Source organism: Coenobita brevimanus, chromosome 71 (assembly GCF_032717465.1).
Source record: "Coenobita brevimanus isolate Jiangsu-jjx chromosome 71, ASM3271746v2, whole genome shotgun sequence".
In the NCBI taxonomy this organism is placed as follows: Eukaryota; Metazoa; Arthropoda; class Malacostraca; order Decapoda; family Coenobitidae; genus Coenobita; species Coenobita brevimanus.
The window spans coordinates 51,006,448-51,024,862 of NC_137024.1; the positions used below are offsets into that span (position 1 = coordinate 51,006,448).

Consider the following 18,415-nt stretch of genomic DNA (forward strand, 5'->3'; position numbering starts at 1 on the left):
TTAGCTTTAAACTCGTTTAAGTTTTTAGACTGGACGATCTCTTTGTCCAGGCTATTCCATAAGTCTGTACTTCTGGAAGGAAAGCTATATTTCTTGATATCCTTCAAGCAGCTTGACTTTTTCAATTTCATTCCATGTCCTCTTGTTGCTCTTTTATCTCATACAAACAGATCTTCTTTGTCAATTTTATCTACTCCCACCATGGTCCTGAACACTGCAATCATGTCTCCCCTCTTTCTCCTTTCCTCTAAGGAAGGCAAATCCAGCTTTTTCAGCCTCTCTTTGTATGACAGGTCTGCCAGACTGGGGACCATCTTGGTTGCTGTTCTTTGTATTCTCTCAATCTTGTTTATATCTTTCTTTTGTATGGGGACCACACTACTGCTGCATATTCTAACCTGGGGCGGATCATGGCCACTATCAATTTTTTCATCATCTCCTCATCCATATAATGAAATGCTACTGTTATGTTAGTCAAGAGTTTGTAAGTCTCTCTAACTATCTTGTTAATGTGCTTTTCTGGTGACAAACTATCTTGGACCAGCACTCCCAAATCTTTCTCCTCTTTCATTTTTGTGATTAATTCATTACCCAACAAATAATTCAGTGATGGCCTCCTGGTACTTTTACCCATTTCCAATATTTTACATTTCTTTACATTAAATTTCATTTCCCATGCCCGGTAACAATCATGTATCATATCCAAATCCTTCTGCAGCATTTTACAATCCTCCTCAACCTCTACCTTCCTCAAGATCTTTACATTATCAGCAAACAGACTTGCATAACTGTTCACTCCATCTACCATATAATTTACGTAAATCAGGAACATTACTGGTGCCAACACTGAGCCTTGAGGGACTCCACTTGTTACTTCCCTCCATCCAGACATCCTATCCCTTTATTACTGTCCTCATTTGTCTGTCTCTCAAAAAGTCTCTCATCCATTCCAGAAGTTTCCCCTTCAGTCCTCCTATATATTCTAGTTTCCACATTAGTCTCTTATGGGGTACCTTGTCAAAGGCCTTCTCTGAGTCTAAGTACACACAATCCACCCAACCATCTCTCTCCTGTACCACGTCAATCGCTCTTGAGTAAAAGCTCAACAAGTTAGAAACACATGACCTTCCACTTCTGAATCCAAACTGACATTCAGCCAAAGTATTCATTTCTTCTAGATATTTTATCCATCTGTCTTTCAGGATTCTCTCGCACAATTTTTGCAACCATGCTGGTTAGAGACACTGGTCTATAATTCGGGGGTTCTTCCCTGTTTCCTCCCATATAAATTGGTACCACATTTGCCCTCTTCCATTCTTGTGGCACTTTCCCCTCTTCCAGAGAACACACGATTAAACTGTGAATTTTATCCGCCAGTTGTTCTGTGCATTCCTTCAGTACCCAATTAGAAATTCCGTCAGGTCCTGGGGCTTTCCTTACATCTTGAGTTTCCAGTAATTTATACACTTCCTGCACTTCCACTTTAATATCTTTTATCACCGGTACATTTCTGATCACTCTATCCCCTTCCACAAACTCTTTTTCATTTGAAAACCGATTGGAAACATTTGTTCATTATTCCAGCTTGCATTGCTGCATCTTTATAGACCTCTCCTTTTACTTTCAGTTTGGTGATTTCTTCCTTTTGTTTCAGTTTGCCATTAACAGATCTATAAAACAGTTTGGGTTCATCCTTGCATTTGTCTATTATACCTTTTTCAAAATTCCTTTCTTCTTCTCTACGTATTCTTGTGTATTCATTTCTAGTTCTTTTATATTCTTCCTTCGTTCTGTTGTTACCTCTCTTTCACCAATTGTTCCACGCCTTATCTCACTCTTTTTTTGCTGTCATACACCTCCTATTATACCACTCCTTTTTCCTGTTTTCTTTCCCTCTTACTCATGGTACAAATTTTTCCACTCCCAATTTATAGAGGTCTAGAAAGATATCCCACTTCCTCTGTATCTCTCTTGTTTCTCTGAATTTTCTCCAATCCGCATTTTCAAAAAAGTTTCTCAATCCTGTAAAATTTGCTTTCCCAAAGTTGTATCTTCCCTGTCTATGAAGCTCTTCTCTTGGCTCGATGTTCCCTATCATCATCTGGTACTCAGTGACCACATGATCACTTTTTCCCATAGGACAGAAATATTTCAATGATTCTATTACATCGGGTTCTTTGGTAAACAGTAAATCTAACCCTGCTGGTGTGTCCTCACCTTGAAACCGTGTCTCTTCTTTGACCTGTTGCGTTATCACCTTATTCATTATTATATTTAATAACATAGTGCCCCACGAATCCTCGCCGCCTCCTGAGTGCCATTCCTCCCAGTTCACCTCTTTACAGTTAAAGTCACCCACCAAAATTATATTACTGCCTTTCTCAATTATTTTTTGTAAATAGCTAACCATATCTGACAACATCTGGTATTCGTCATCATTCCATGCTCTCGTCTTAGGGGGAACATACACTACCACCATATCTCTTAACATTCTCTCCAATTTCTAATTTCATATACAGTAATCACTCTAATATCCGGACGCCCAATAACCGAACATCCCCACTAACCGAACCTTATCGTCCTGGGATCAAACATTCCCAAAATGGTCCGAAAATCCAAAAAAATTGGGAAAAAAAATCGATTTTTTGCCGTCCGTAATTTGAACTTGCCGCGCGCGCCGCGTGAGAGCATTGTTTTGGTTCGTCATTCCTCCGACGTCCGATAGAGCGCCGCTGCATCCTCCCCACTTCCCGCCTGTCTCTCACCGCGACAAGAGTCACCGCTCGACGTGAGTTTGCGGCTGTCTTCAGAGTCTTCTGTAGTCGGTACGCCATCACCACTACCCACCGATGCACCCCTTGGACGCCTGCCAGTGATACTCTCGGGCTCTGACAGTGAATAAACAGCAAGAACTTCTCCACTAGACCACACGGGAATTTTGAGTGTTGTGCAGTGAAAAACGGTGTGTTGTGTTAAGGTTTTCAAGTTGGGAGAAAAGACTAAGTAGAAAAGAAATTTAACGTAACTAACCTTCTTTGTTTTGGCTTTGGAAACTTAAAAAAACTTGGGAAAAGTTTATGTGCAACACTTAAATTTAATGGAACATTATTTGGACTAAAGTGAACACTGTGAAAAGAACGGACTTCTGTGTGTTAGTGACTAAGTTCAGTGCAAGACTTCAGGAAGAGTGTAGTGCAAGTGCTTCAGGAAATCGTTCTTACTGTCAGAGTCCGAGAGGAGGCGGTTATTCATCGAGGTGGCCAGGGACTTGCTGTAAGTAGCCAAAATGTTTCATGTTGTACTATTTCCCATACTATATTTACCAGAATGTTTCATATTGTATTTTTTCCCATACTATACTTACCAGAAAGTGTCATACTGTACTTCTTTCCATACTAAACTTACCTCATGCATGTGCAGTAGGAATGTGTTTTTCAGAGTTCGGTTAGGTTCGGTTAGGTTAGGTTCGGTTAGAGTCCATAAGTACCAGAATGTTTATTAATGTATGAACATACTTCTAAACCCACATTTTATGTGTCTATTGCATTTATTTCAGTCATTTATGTGCCTTATTGGTGTGATTTGGGTGTTAAATAGGTGCTATGCATGTCCGGAGGGAGTTGTATAGGTGTTTCTCTGTGTTAGGGTCCGTAAGTACAAGTCCATAAGCTGGGGCCCAATATCCGGACAAAACCAATATCCGAACCTACCGATGGCTCTATTGATCCGGATATTGGAGGGGTTACTGTATATCACTTCAGCCCTGCCTTCTCCCATTTCCACGGTATGTGTAGATCAGATATTCATTCTCAGATCTTTAGTGGAAAAGTTTCTAGAGAAGGGAAAGAAGTTGTATGCGGCTTTCATGGATTTGGAGAAAGCATATGACAGGGTGGATAGACTAGGATTGTGGAAAGTGTTAAGAATATATGGAATAGATGGGAAGTTATTGAATGCTGTGAAGAGTATGTACGATGGTGCGAAGGCTGCAGTGCGTGTGGATGGTGAACTAAGTGAATTTTTCTCTTTGAAAGTTGGTTTGAAACAGGGATGTGTCATGTCTCCATGGTTGTTCAATCTGTACATGGATGGGGTAATAAAAGAGGTACAAGGTAGGGTAGTGGATGTTGGAGTGGCCCTGGTGAGAGAGGATAGTGTTTGGAAACTCCCTGTACTGTTGTTTGCAGATGATACCGTGTTGTTGAGTGAAGACGAAGGGGAGCTGCAAGGCCTGGTGGATGAGTTTGAGAGAGAGTGTAAGAAACGGATTCTAAAGGTGAATGTAGGGAAGAGTAAAGTGATGGTCTTTGAGAGAGGTGAAGTCAGTGAATGTACAGCGAGGTTGGATGGTGAGGAATTGGAAAATGTGAGTACGTTTAAGTACTTGGGTAGTGTGATGAGTAAGGATGGAGGTTTGGAGGGTGAAGTGCTTGAAAGGGTACAGCAGGGAAGAAAGGTTGCTGGTTCTTTGAAAGCAGTGATAAGAAACAGGGAAGTGAGCATGGAAGTGAAAAATTTACTACATGACAGTATTGTGATACCAACTCTAACGTACGGAAGTGAAGCTTGGACGTTGTTGGAAGGACACAAGTCAAGAGTGAGAGCCGTGGAAATGAGTTATTTAAGAGGAGCCTGTGGAGTCACATGGAGAGACAGGCTGACGAATGAGGATATAAAGGAGCGTTGTGGTGTGGATGTGGATGTGATAGGAAGCGTTATGAGGAACACACTGAGATGGTTTGGCCATGTAGAGAGGATGGAGGGTCAAAGACTGACGAAGAGAGTGTATGTGAGTGAGGTGGAGGGGGAAAGAGGGAGGGGGAGGCCGAGGATGAGATGGAGAGATGGGGTGGAGAGGTATATGAGAGAGGGGGGTGTGAGTTGGGAGCAGGGGAGTGAAATGGCGGGGGACAGGGCGACTTGGAGGCGATTTGTTTGTGGCCACCCCAAACGAGATTGAGGCGTCTGGCAATAGATAGATAGATAGATTCACTGCTATCATCACTCCTCCTCCCTTTTTTTCTTTTCTGTCTTTTCTCCGCAGTTTGTATTTACCATCTCCCAAATGAACATCAATATCTTCTCGTAATTTGGTCTCTACAAAGCACATGACATCAGGTTCATGTTCTCTCAAGAAATCATTAATTTCAAGCCTTGCCGATATTAAACCATCAACATTAGTATATATCACCTTCAAATTATTTTTGATGTTTTTTATACCCTCTTCTCTCCTACTCTCCATCAGTACCACTTCCTCAACTTCTGATCTTTCACAGCCATCCCCCTTAGTTTCCTTCACTTCTATTTCCTTAAGTACCACTTCCTTACTTTCATATCCGTTACCCTCCAAAAAAACGTATTACATTCTTCCTCTGTCCTCTTATCATTTTTTTCCTTTACTTCTTCCTTCATTGATTTTAAAACTTCTCTTTCTTCTTCATTCAAATCTTTTCTTATTATAATATTTTCCATCCCTGCCTCTTTGCCTAATTTCCAGGTCACTTTAAGTATATCATATATTATACTTTCTGCTGCCAACTTGACTCTCTTTGGTCTTGTTTCCCCTTTCTTTTAAGGCCCTATTCTCCTAACTTCTTCAATTTCTTTTACCCACTTGTCTCCTTTGGGATCAATCTTGCCTAATATTCCTCTTACCAGGTTCATATCTCTCTCGAGTCTCACGAATCTAACCTTCTCTTCCTCCTCCCTGTTTCCAAATATTACCACGCATCTGTTCCTTTCTATGGTTTCTCTCACCATTTTCTCTCTTTTCTTCAGTATTTTCACTACATTTTCTTCCAATTTGATCTTGTTCATTTCTCATTCTTCCTGGATGATTTCTCTTAAGCTGACCATTTCTTTCTGTTCTTCTTCTACATGTGCCCACTTTGCCTTATGCTCTTCCAATACACTGCTCACCTTCTCCATTTTATTAGTACACTCTTCTAGTTTTCTCCTCAATTCAATATTTTCACGCTTCAAATTTCGTATCTCTTCATTCGCCATCTCATTAGACTGGATCAGACTCTGTATAGTAATCTCCGTATTCTTAGACACATCTTTTAACACTAGATTCTCCACTTTCTTTTCAAGTTCACTAATCCTCATAATCAATGTTGTGTGTTGTCTAGCACTTGCTCCAGAGCAAAATACTACAGTTGGGGGCGGTGTCAGCAGTGATGAGAAATACAATGTAGTCCAGGAGAAGCCTAATGACGATTCTTCGCAAGTGTTGAATGACTGTCCACCAGATGATGAGTCGGAAAATGGTGCAATTCTGGTTGATCAGCCTCCCACAGTTTCTGTTCCGGTTAATCAGCCTCCCAAAGTTTCTATTGGTCAACGTATTAAGGGAAAACATTCAGAAAGTGGAGAGTTGGTGTCTGGAAAGATTGTGAGTCGGGCGGGTAAAGCCACTGGAAAGTACAAACATTGCTACAATTTGAAGAGGGACTCTGACGACAACATTGATTGGGTGGATTTGCAAAATGATTTTAGCACATCGGAAGTAGTTGATGATGACGCAGAAATGCTTGTTCTTTTCAACTCTGAGGACGTATTATGCACCAAGGAAAACGAAATTACAGACTGGCAAAATAATGATGGGTATGAGGAAGTAGATGATGTTGGGCAAGATGCCATTACAGTTCAGTGGGTTGTGACAGAAAAAATGAAAAATGGAAAGTGGATTGTTAAAGCCCGTTTAGTCACTGGAGGATTTGAGGAAGACACACTGGATCTCCGGAAGACTCTCCTACGTGCTCAAAACAAGTTGTGTGTTTGGCACTTTCTTTTGCCTTCACCAACCAATGGGATTACCATGCTAAGGACATGAAAGTTGCCTACCTGCAAGGTAACAACATTGAACGAGTTGTTCATTTACATCTTCCTCCTGAATATGCAAACAGTAAGCTGTGGAGACTAAAGGAAACGGTTTATGGCCTTTGTGATGCTGCTAGACATTGGTATCTGTGCGTAAAAGATCATTTGTTGAGTCTTGGAGCTAAAGTGTCATCACTGGATTCAGTGCTGTTCTCTTGGAGCAATAGTGGCAGAGTCGAAGGCATTGTATGCATTTATGTCGATGACTTCCCTTGGGCTGGTACACATGAGTTTGAGCGGCAAGTGATAAACCACTTGAGTCATATATTCCTCATCAGCATTTCAGAATCAAAACCCTTCAAATACATTGGTCTGAATGTCTTCTCCAACATCAATGGCAGCATAACACTTGACCATTTCCAGCACACTTCGTCTTTGAAACCAGTCACGCTGAACAGACATCATGCAGCAGTGAAATCAGGAGAGCTGTCCGAGTCTGAGAAAATAGAGTACTGAGCTTTAATTGGGCAGCTTAGTTGGATTGACACACACACTTGGCCAGATATTGCCTTTAATATGTGTTAAATGAGTGTGACTAGCAACCGAGCTACCGTAGAGGATTTGCTTAGGCTTATGAAGGTGATTGCAAGGGTGAAGACTGACAACATGAAGCTATACATTCCGAGAATGGGGCCGCTCAACAACTTACATAGAGTGCTTTTCGGATACTTCATTTGCCAACCTTGTAGGCAGTGGGTCTCTGGGAGGTTTTGTGATCTTCCTACGAGATGCTAGTGAGGCAAGATGTCCCATATTCTGGCAGACTAGAAATATCAGGCGGGTCATCAAATCTACCTTATCTGCTGAAGCATTGGCACTGCTTGAATGTGCTGAAGCTGCTATATATCTTGCCAACATACTGTGTGAGGTCTCTGGATGTGGAATTGTGAAGATCAAGTGTTTCGTTGATAACAAGTCTGATGGACATCCTTTACTCCTGTAGGAGCTTAGAAGACAGGAGATTGCACATTGATATTGCATTTCAAGACATGTTGGAGCGAGGGGAGATTGATGAAGTGTCTTGGGTGTAATACATCACAACAACTGGCAGATTGTCTCACCAAGAAAGATGCCTCAACCGAGCGGCTGCGTGCAGCAGTCAGCTGGGACTAGAAGAATTATAATACTTCAGGGGACATCACATATCTGTATATGACCACAGACTGGATCTTGATGGTACTTAAACAAAAGTCTATGTGTTGGATACATAATGTGTATCGGACGCCAATAGTCCATTCAGCTTTGTCCTTGGAATCTTTCGTCATATTCAGAAGAGAGGACGAGAGTGTTAGTGCATATTGCTGTTAGTGTGTATGTGCGCACACACTCCTGTTACGTCTCAAGTAGTGATGTCACCGGAAGGATCCTGCGGTGTGTAGGCGGGGCCCGGTCAGTTGGTGGGGTGAAGCCAGTGAGTGCGTTTTTTTCGCATTCTAATGCCATTGTTAAACTGACGTTGACTATTGAATATGGGTGGTCGGTGGTGGTAAGTGGTACCATGGGAACTACCTAGTCATGGTGGGGGGTTTGCGTACTTCATAAATCTGGTGGATAGTACTGGGGAAGGGGGGGGATCCCCCCAGACTTAGCAGGAGGACAGGGGCCATCAGAGAGGAGTCAGACTGTGTTCCGAGGCCCACTGTCTTGTGACTTACCCCTGGATACTTTAACCCCTAAAGGGCAGTCAACTTTCCCAAACATCCGCTAAGGACACGGAAGTTGATGTTCTGGAACACATTCCTATTCTTCGGGCCTATTATATGAAACAAATGGGAGGTATGGCAACAGTGTATGTTAGGATGTGAATATATCTCACGACACCACCTCCAGTCACTTCCAGTTGATGCAAGTGGCCATAAACAACAGAGGAGGTGTGTTGTGTGCAAGAATTCAGTGAGACGCCCAGGTAAATGCAGAGATGTGACTACGTGGTGTCCTGAGTGTGGTGTGTCTCTTATCAATAGCTTTACAGAATACCACATACTAAAGACATATTATAGTTGTCATACTGTGTGCAGTTGTACATAATATTTACAAAAGTAAGATTAAAACTGTAGAGACGTAAGATAAGAAAAATCGTACGTTATATTTTAGTGTTTAGTGTTCAAAGTGCACCACAAATACACAGAACATTGTACTTAATGTAAAACTAACACATTTCAGGCTGTACTTAATGTAAAACTAATATATTTTTGGCTGCTGTTACAATAAGAGCAGAAAACCAGACTTTCTGCCTATGTGCTCTCAGTCTCATGCCACTGGGAATGAGCTTGGAGGCCCACCACCCCCTTCACTCACCTCTCACCACCACCCAGCCTGTGCACAATTTGAAGAGAGTAACATCAAATTCTTTGTTTTTTCATCTATTGTGATCCATTTATGTATGTTTTGCCTTACTTCATAACACTATATTTCCAAAATTATCTGTTCCACATGGATGTAAAATTGGAAAGTTGCCTACCGTTTAAGGGTCAAGACTACAGCAGTAAACCCGTAATGAAAAGTATGTGAATAGAGTCCCACGGAACTCGGGGATCAACAGACAGAGCTCCCAGCAGACATATGCAAACTTGCTCAGTAGATATTCATCATGAATCTTCATGCCATCATCAAAGGCTGAGAAGAGCCAAGTCATGTGGTGGCAAGGACTGTGCACTCTCACCATCACACCAGATCCATTCATTGTGCAAGCCCACTGATATACGCACCTTTCGTTACATCCTTTCATCAAAATCACTAAAGCTGTTGGGACATGATGGTGACAGGTCATGGATGTGGCTAGAAGTCAATAGCTCAGGTCCTGCACGTAGGCGGCACTAGCCCAGTGGTGGGATAGGAACAGGTCATGCCTTTGGCAGCATCCATTGCAACTAAGCAGTGAGAAACAGATGCCCAACTGCTTACTCCTGACTGACAGGGAGGAGTAACCTCCCTAACCTAAACATTTGCTGCTTTGCACCACCTAGGCAGATAACCTCATGTGTCAAGGCATCCCACATTGCAGCTGAAAAACCAAAAGAATCCCTCTGACACTTGCTGCATGGAATATTTGAACCTTGCTTGACACTGACCAAGACAAAAACGACCATGCTGTAGGACTGCCTTATTGCCGATGAATTGAAAAAGTATAAAACTGACATTGCCTCCCTTTCTGGGACCCACATTTCAGGAGAGGACAACCTAATAGAAACAGGAGAAGGGTATAGCTGTTTCTGGAGGGGATACCCAAATAATGTAAGAAGAAACCATGGCACTGGCTTTGCAGTCTGAGTGAATCCTACTAGAGAAGATCCAAGAATCACCTGTGGGTATATCATAGAGGGTAATGTCTTGGCATATAGTACTCTCTAATGGCCAGTATGCAGCACTTGTCAGTGCCTGTGCCCCAGTGCTTGACTCTGAGGACACTGTCAAAGATTTCTTTTATGCCTCTCTGGGTGCTGCCATTTGCTTAATATCACATAATGACAAACTCATCCTGCTTGGAGATTTTTTGCCAGAGTAGGAAAAGATAATCACCTATGACATGGCATTATAGGCTGCTATGATGCTGATAACATGAACAGCAGTGACCTTAGACTGCTTTCCTTATCCTCTGAACACAATCTGGTTATCACCAATGCCACTTTTCAGCTTAAGAACAAACACAAGACCACATGGATGCACCCACGATTTAGACATTGGCACCTAAAGAGATCATTTGCTAACTCCCCAGATTTGCCAATTTTCACATAATAATCTGAAAAATAATAACACGGTCAACTCAACTACTGTTTTGTATGCCTTTATCACTTTGTTCACAGGTTTAATTTTATGAAGATATTTACTCTGTAAAATGAGGAAAAGAATTTCAGCATGATAAAGTTGAAGGGAATCATTAAACTAACCAGATGTACTGCCTAAACCTTGGGACAAAGATTGTTCATAGCTTAAAAGAGTTTATTCACATTCTCAGTCATGTCTTTTAAATATAATTTTAATCTTATAAGATTTTCAGACATATTTGCTTGTATATAATACTAACATAAAATTGTTTTATTCAAAATATTTTTAGGGATTAAAAAAAAAAAAAAGATGAGACACCCACATAAGTTTTATTGTTCTCTACCTTGAAACATCGGTACATGCAGTTTCATTTGGCAGCTTCATGTTCGCATGATTTCGGCATCATAAATTATGCTTCTTCTTTTTTTTTTTTTTTTTCTAATAGTCAGTACATTCTCTTTAGCACTTAACAGATGAAACATTAATCTCTTTGAAAACTAAATGATAAGCATTTCAGATTAAACCTGCAGCAAGACATTTAATATTATAGGATGAATGGTGGGGGAACTCACCATCCACTCATTCGATGTAGTACTGCTCTCGAGTATCTGCTCTTTCCTCTCCTCCCACCTTCTTTCCTTCCATCCTCTTCTGTCTTGCTTTCCTTTATTCTTTCCTCTTCCTTCTGCTTGTGGGTGACTTTACAGTGAGTGACAAGTCAAATAGTTTCCTCTTCACAAGGAAACCATTTACTACGCTGGGTGGTAACTTATCTATCTATCTGTCTGTCTATTGCCAGATTCCTTAATCCTGTAAGGGATGACCACAAACAAATCGCCTCCATGTCGCCCTGTCCCCTGCTATTTCACTGCCCTGCTCCCAGCTCACCCCCCCCCCCTCTCTCATATAGTTCTCCACTCCATCCCTCCATCTCATCTTTGGCCTCCCCCTCCACCTCTCTCACAAACACTCTCCTTGTTAGTCTCTCACTCTCCATCCTCTTCACATGGCCAAACCACCTCAGTGTGTTTCTCCTTACACTTCCTATCACATCCACATCCACACCACGATGATCCTTCACTTCCTCATTTGTCAGACTCTCTCTCCATGTGACTCCACATGCTCCTTTCATGTAACTCATTTCCACAGCTCTCCCTCTTGACATCTGTCCCTCCAACAAGGTCCAAGCTTCACCTCCGTACGTTAGAGTTGGTATCATAGTACTGTCATATAGTAACTTTTTCGCTTCCATGCTCACTCTCATATTTGTTATCACTGCTTTCAAGGAACCAACAACCTGTCTTTGTTGTACCCTTTCAAGCACTTCACCCTCTAAACTTCCATCCTTACTCATCACACTACCCAAGTACACCCATTGCAAATTGACTTAGGACCTACACACAGAATTGCTTTGGGAGAGTTGTCTGCCTAAGCTTTTGTGTTTCCACCTCTACCAAGTGAATTTTGGGGGCACGAAGTAAATGGCAACTCCTCTGGTGTTGGCGGGAGGTGGTGAAACACTCAGCACATCAGTGCTTGCACAGAAGCGAGGGTGGGAATATATGTTCCCATCGCGCTGAGCTTGCACCTCCCTCTTTTTTCATATGCATTATTGTTTGCCCTGTTATTTTCCTAGAGTCGAGTTGTCATGCCTGGAAAGTACTGCTCAAGGGATGGGAGGGTCCGTATCATTGCATGGAGGCTGGATAATGGCCCTATCAACTTGATTTGTGAACGTGCTGGACGTGCAAAGTCGACCGTCATGAAGATTCTTGCTGCAGCGTGCGGCCTGCCACCTGATGTCATACCAGAGCACAAGCATGGTGGTGGAAAGAAGAGGACGACTTCCAGAGGTACAGATACGCTTCTGAAGAGATAAGTAATCAAGAATCCTCGACTGACAGAAGCAGAATTGAAGAGAATGCATCCCCAGCTGTTACAAGATGTCTCAGCTTGAACCCTCCAACACCGCGTGCAGTAGGAGCTGGGTATGCCAAGCCGCACCGCAGCCAAGAAACCATTTCTCACTGACCGCATGAACAAGCAGCACATTCAGTTTGCCAAGAAGTATGCACACTGGACATCAGATGAGTGGAGAAGAGTTATGTTTTCCAGTGAAAGCACATTTCAAGTGGTCCAGGTGCATTCTGCCAAGGTTCGACGTCCTGCCTCCCATAGTCGATATGACCCTGCTTACACAGTGCCGACTGTTAAGCACCCACAATCAGTAATGGTATGGGGGTGTTTCTCAGGTGAAATGGGAAGGGGAGGCCTCTACTTTCTTCCTAAGAACTTGATGATGAATTGTGGTCAGTACATTCAAATTCTGAAAGATCATTTGCTAAACTTTTTTGCTATTCATGGGTGCGACTTTTTCATGCACGATTCAGCTCCATGTCACAAGTCAAGAAAGGTGACAACATGGCTTCAGGATAATCAGATTGAGGTCCTTGACTGGCCTGGCAACAGTCCAGATCTAAATCCAATAGAAAACTGCCGGGCAAAGATGAAGAAAATCATTGCAAAGAAGAAGACATCCAATCTGGACAACCTCAAGACTGAACTGATAGATGTTTGATGCAAAGAAATGTCCTTAGATTACTTTAGAGATCTAAGTGATTCCATGCCAAAATGCATCCAACTGGTCCTGAAAAACAAAGGAAACATGATATCATATTAATAAATGGCATTTCATGAACAAACATTGTGATGTACAGTACTATGATTTCTGTGTTTTTTAATACCTTGTGGGGGAGGTCCTAAGTCAGTTTGCAGTAGCTGTACTTAAACACACTCACAGTTTCCATTTCCTCCTCATCCAGCCTCACTGTACATTCACTGACTTCACCTCTCTCGAAGACCATAACTTTACTCTTCCCTACATTCACCTTCAGATTCCGTTTCTTACATACTCTCCCAAACTCATCCACCAAGCCTTGCAGCTCCCCTTCGTCTTCGGTTAACAACACGGTATCATCTGCAGACAACAGTACAGGACGTTTCCAAACACTGCCCCCTCTCACCAGGGCCGCTCCAGCATCCACTACCCTACCTTGTATCTCTTTTATAACCCCATCCATGTACACAATGAACAACCATGGAGACATGACACATCCCTGTTTCAGTCCAACCTTCAAATAGAAAAATTCACTCAGTTCACTATCCACATGCATTGCAACCTTAGTACGCTCATATATACTCTTCATGGCATTCAACAACTCCCCAACTACTCCATATATTCCTCATAGTTTCCACAATCCTTGTCTATCCACCCTGCCCTGTGCTTTTTCCAAATCCATGAAGACTGCTTACAACTTCTTTTCCTTCTCTAGAAACTTTTCCACTAAAGATCTAAGAATGAATATCTGATCTATACAGCCTCTTCCCTTCCTAAAACCTCTGTGTTCTTCTTTAACTAATTCCTTTGTTATTTCCCTAACTCTGTCCATAAGTACAGTATCCTACCATATACTTTTCCTATTACACTAAGAACACTAATGCCCCTATGATTACCACATACTTCTTTTTCACCTTTTCTTTTGTACAGGGGAATAATTATACCTGACTTCCAATCCTCTGGGACTCTATCTTCCTCCCAGGCCAATCTGCACATCTTCCACATCCATTCTACAATCTCTCCCCCATGCTTCCGCATTTCACCACACACTCCATCAATTCCTGGGGCTTTCCCCATTTTAACTTTCTTCATTGCTTCCACAACTTCCATCCTACTGAATTCTTCCTCTCTTCTCACATCCCTCCTTCTCCCAGCCATTCCCCAGCCACTTATACTCTCATTACTTTCATTCTCTGTGTTCAGGAATATGTTAGTGTTCTCTCCATCTACTCACTTTTACTTCCTTCTCCACTAGTAAAATACCATTTTTATCTTTCACTCCCCAACTAACTTCCTTGGCACCCTGTTTAACTCTCTTTACCTCTTTCCAGAACATTTTCTTACATTCCCTCCATTTTACACACAAATTCCTTCCAAATTCCTCATCCATTCTCTTACTCTCTCTTACTAATCTTTTCACCTCTCTCTTCCTCTCTACATACAACTCTCTTCTGTCTCTCAACTTCTTCCACGCCCTTCTTTCTCATCCACTCATTATATTCCTTCTTCTTTTGTGCCACAGCCTCTCTCACCTCTTCATTCCACCATGCTGTTCCCTGCACCCCCTTTCGTCTTCTCTTCACACCACACACCACCTCACATGCTGCACAGATTTTTTCTGTGAATATCTTGCACACACCTTCCCCCATCTGCTGCAATCCATATTTACCCAATCGCATCTCCACTTCCGTCTCGTATTCTGCCCATTTTTCATCCTCTTGTAACCTTTCCATCTTCTTTGTATTAACTACTTCCTCGTGATCTTCCCTTCTTCTATTTCATCTCATTTGAACACTGAATGGTCAGAGAGTCCACTCCTCCAACCTCTATATACTCTTGCATTCATTATACACCTTCTCATCCTGTCATCCACACATACATAATCAGTCATTGCTTTCCATTCATTCAGTTCACCATCCACCCTTCTCATCACTCGCCACATATACTGTACCTGTGGATCATTTTGTGCCTGGAGAGGGTATTGGCTATCACCAACTCCCTCCCATTACGGTGCTTCAGTCAGATTGAGCAGGTGAAGGTTTATATCCAGGGGTGGTTGGGGTTTATTGCTCATGTAATGCCACTCAGGGATGAGTGAGGCTGGTCACACTCATCTTAAATGTCAGGACGAACTTTCTTAGCCCCGGGCTCCTACACTTCTCATGGGGCAACGTAGGACTGGATTATGAATGAATGATGAATGTTGGTAACAGGCCACTTGTCATTTCATGCATTCCAATAACTGTTCTGCAGTATTTTATTTAGTAAATCATGTACAGAAAACTGGTATAATAACCAGTGATTGCAGTATTAAAGAATGTATGTAATGTTCATCACCACAAATTATGGAAGGGATTTTAGAAAATATGTGACTGCGAGCCAGGAGGAGTTGATTGACAAATCACCTAACAGAGACAACACCTCTTGAAGCACAATGTGGATTTTAGAAGGAATGAAGTACATGTGATATTATCTTTGTTGCCTGACAGATACAAGGAAAATGCCACAAACAGAACCATGACTCATTCATTAAACCCTTCTTAAGTCAAACTACTGTATATGGTGCCCTAGGGTAGATCAACTTACCAGATTTTCCAGCTAACCGGAAATAATGGCAAAAAAAAAAAATTGTTAACCCCCCCCCAATAATAGGAGGTTGCTTGATGGAGAGGTGCAACAGTCACTTAGTTACATAAAGTTCTGTGCTTATTTACTTCACTTTACAATCAGTTAAACTAAAATATAACACTTGGAATATTATAAACTAAAATGTAGCACTTGAAAAATAAGAAACTAAAATGTAACCTTTTGAATAAACACTAAGTCACACCTCAGTCAGAGTTCAACAGCGGAAATCCCGCCTTCTGCGCGGCTGATTTATTGAGGTTTTAGTTTACAGCATATAGCATTCATTGATCTTGCAAAAGCATTTGACACCATCAACAAAGAACTTTTATGAAATGCTCTTTCAAAATTTTATCCATCCATCCATCCATCCATGCAATCCTACGTTGCCCCATGAAGAGCGTAGGAGCCCGGGGCTAGGCAGTTGGTCCTGACATTTAAGATGAGAGTGATTTATTCCAAACAAATTTCTTACCATCTTAAAGAACCTGCATGACAACATAAATGATTGTGTCCATTGGTGGATGCAAATCCAAACCCTTCAGTATGGACGTGGGCTTAAAGCAAGGATGGGTCCTGGCTCATGTCATTTTTGGCATCTGTCTTACTATGGTCACCCTTTTAAATCACCAACAGATGAGCCGTGATGATGGAGTAAAAGCTAGTTCCGTCTAGACAGTAACTTATTTAATCTCCAATGTCTTCAAGCATAATCAGTGACTGAAATAGCTTATTTCCTAGAGCCACAATACACTGATGACTGTGCTGGCCTTGCACATACCTCAGAATTCCTACAGCAGAGTCTCACCACCGTTTCCAACATATACCATGCAGTGGGGCTTCGAATAAATGTCAATAAAACAAAAATAATATTTCAGAGAAGCAACCCAGCAGACCCTCGTAGTGACCTCCACTAGCATCCATTACAACAGTCTCCCCTGCAGCCACTTCCCTGGAGACAACATATGCATGCCACAGGTAACAATGAGGGACCCCTGGCCGGTGTGCCTTTCTTGTCTACAGGAGCAGACAGGGTGACTCTGTAGCCATTCCAGGGAAGTCAGACCAGAGTGAGCATCAATATCAGTTCACTAGCACCTGGTCCAGTCTCCCCAACAGCACCAGCTTCAACTTCTCCAGCAATATCACCCCAGCACCACCAGAAGCCATCGTCACTACAGCAGCTGACTACCCCCTATACACCGCACCTGCTGTAATCAACAATAAACTGCTGTTCGGCCAAACAAGTTTCCTTTCTCCCATCTCTGAATGTGTCTGCACCTTGGTCTCTGTGTCATTGTGGTAAAAGGGAATCAACCTCTTGCTCATCAGATAAATGGCAAAAATGTAAAACAGGTGGAGAATTTTACCTACTGTGGAAGTGTGCTTACAGATAAACATAACATTGATGCAGTCCATGCTCAAATCAACCATGCCTCGGCCTCATTTGGATGTCTCATTTCCAGAGTCTTTGAAAACACCAGCTTTAGAATCAAGGTGAAGGCATCAGTATATACAGCTGTATGCCTCTCCACCCTCATAAACGATTCTAAATCCTGGACTACCTACCAGCGTCACATCAAACAGCTGGAGTCATTTCACATCCATTGCTTACAGAGCATCGTAGGACACACATGGGAGGATAAAGTTCCTCACTCACAAATTCTCCAGCAGGCAAAGTCAACCAGCATAGAAACCATGCTGGCAAAAAAATCGGCTGAGATGGGTCGGACATGTGTTCCACTCACCTGAGCACCACCTTTCCCACCAGGTTCTGTATGGTCAATGCCCTGCAGCACATTGAAAACCCAGGGGGGACAGAAGAAGGGATACAAAGACCATATAGGGACAGCCCTGAAGAAATGCAACATAATACCAAAAGATCTTTAAACCAGTGCCTCAGACGGAAAACGATGGCTAGCCCTCTGCACAAAGACCCATTTCAATTCGAAGAAGCTCTAAAACCTGGCCAGAGAAAAGTGTAGACAGCAGAGGTGCAACCAAAACAGTTCTCCCAGCAAACTTGAACTTGACATGCCAACTGTGTGGCAGAGTTTGCAGATCCAGGATTGGTCTGCACAGTCACACACATTGGCACCAAAGACAATCAGAAACACACCATCCTAACGAGTATAGCAGCTGTTGTCTTCTGTAGCTTAAGGACAGTTTTAAATTAACCCGTCACGTCCCGAGGTTTTCCGCACCTATGACATCCCCCAGTCCCGAGCCTTTTTGGAAAAAAAATTTTTTTTGTAAAACTTCCGCTTAGGTCGAGAAACGAAGGAAAATCACAAAGAAAGTGGTTCCCGCAGTCTATAAGTGGTCCGTACAGGTGCGGTTCCCCCCGGCAGGTATGGTGTTCTGTAATGAGCTGGATATGCGTTTACGTTTTCTGTGGTAAGGAATAATGGGAGAAAGAACACACAACACCTCTATATTTATTGAATTTGAACTAATAAACAATAACAGTAACAATGTAATGGATTTCAAACACATATATATGAAAAATAAGCATTGTACCATCGC

At 42.2% G+C, this 18,415-nt stretch overlaps 1 protein-coding gene across 1 annotated transcript in view; it reads left to right on the top strand.

Annotated features, from left to right (window-relative positions):
* Vps13 (vacuolar protein sorting 13C) overlaps positions 1-18,415 on the top strand; it is a 1,164,731-nt gene that overhangs the window by 306,596 nt on the left and 839,720 nt on the right. Inside the window, exons 22-25 of the mRNA XM_080277871.1 lie at positions 6,132-6,758; positions 6,983-7,331; positions 16,913-17,191; positions 17,661-17,805. Of these exons, the coding sequence (XP_080133997.1) occupies positions 6,132-6,758; positions 6,983-7,331; positions 16,913-17,191; positions 17,661-17,805 (1,400 nt within the window). The remainder of the gene's footprint in view (positions 1-6,131; positions 6,759-6,982; positions 7,332-16,912; positions 17,192-17,660; positions 17,806-18,415) is intronic.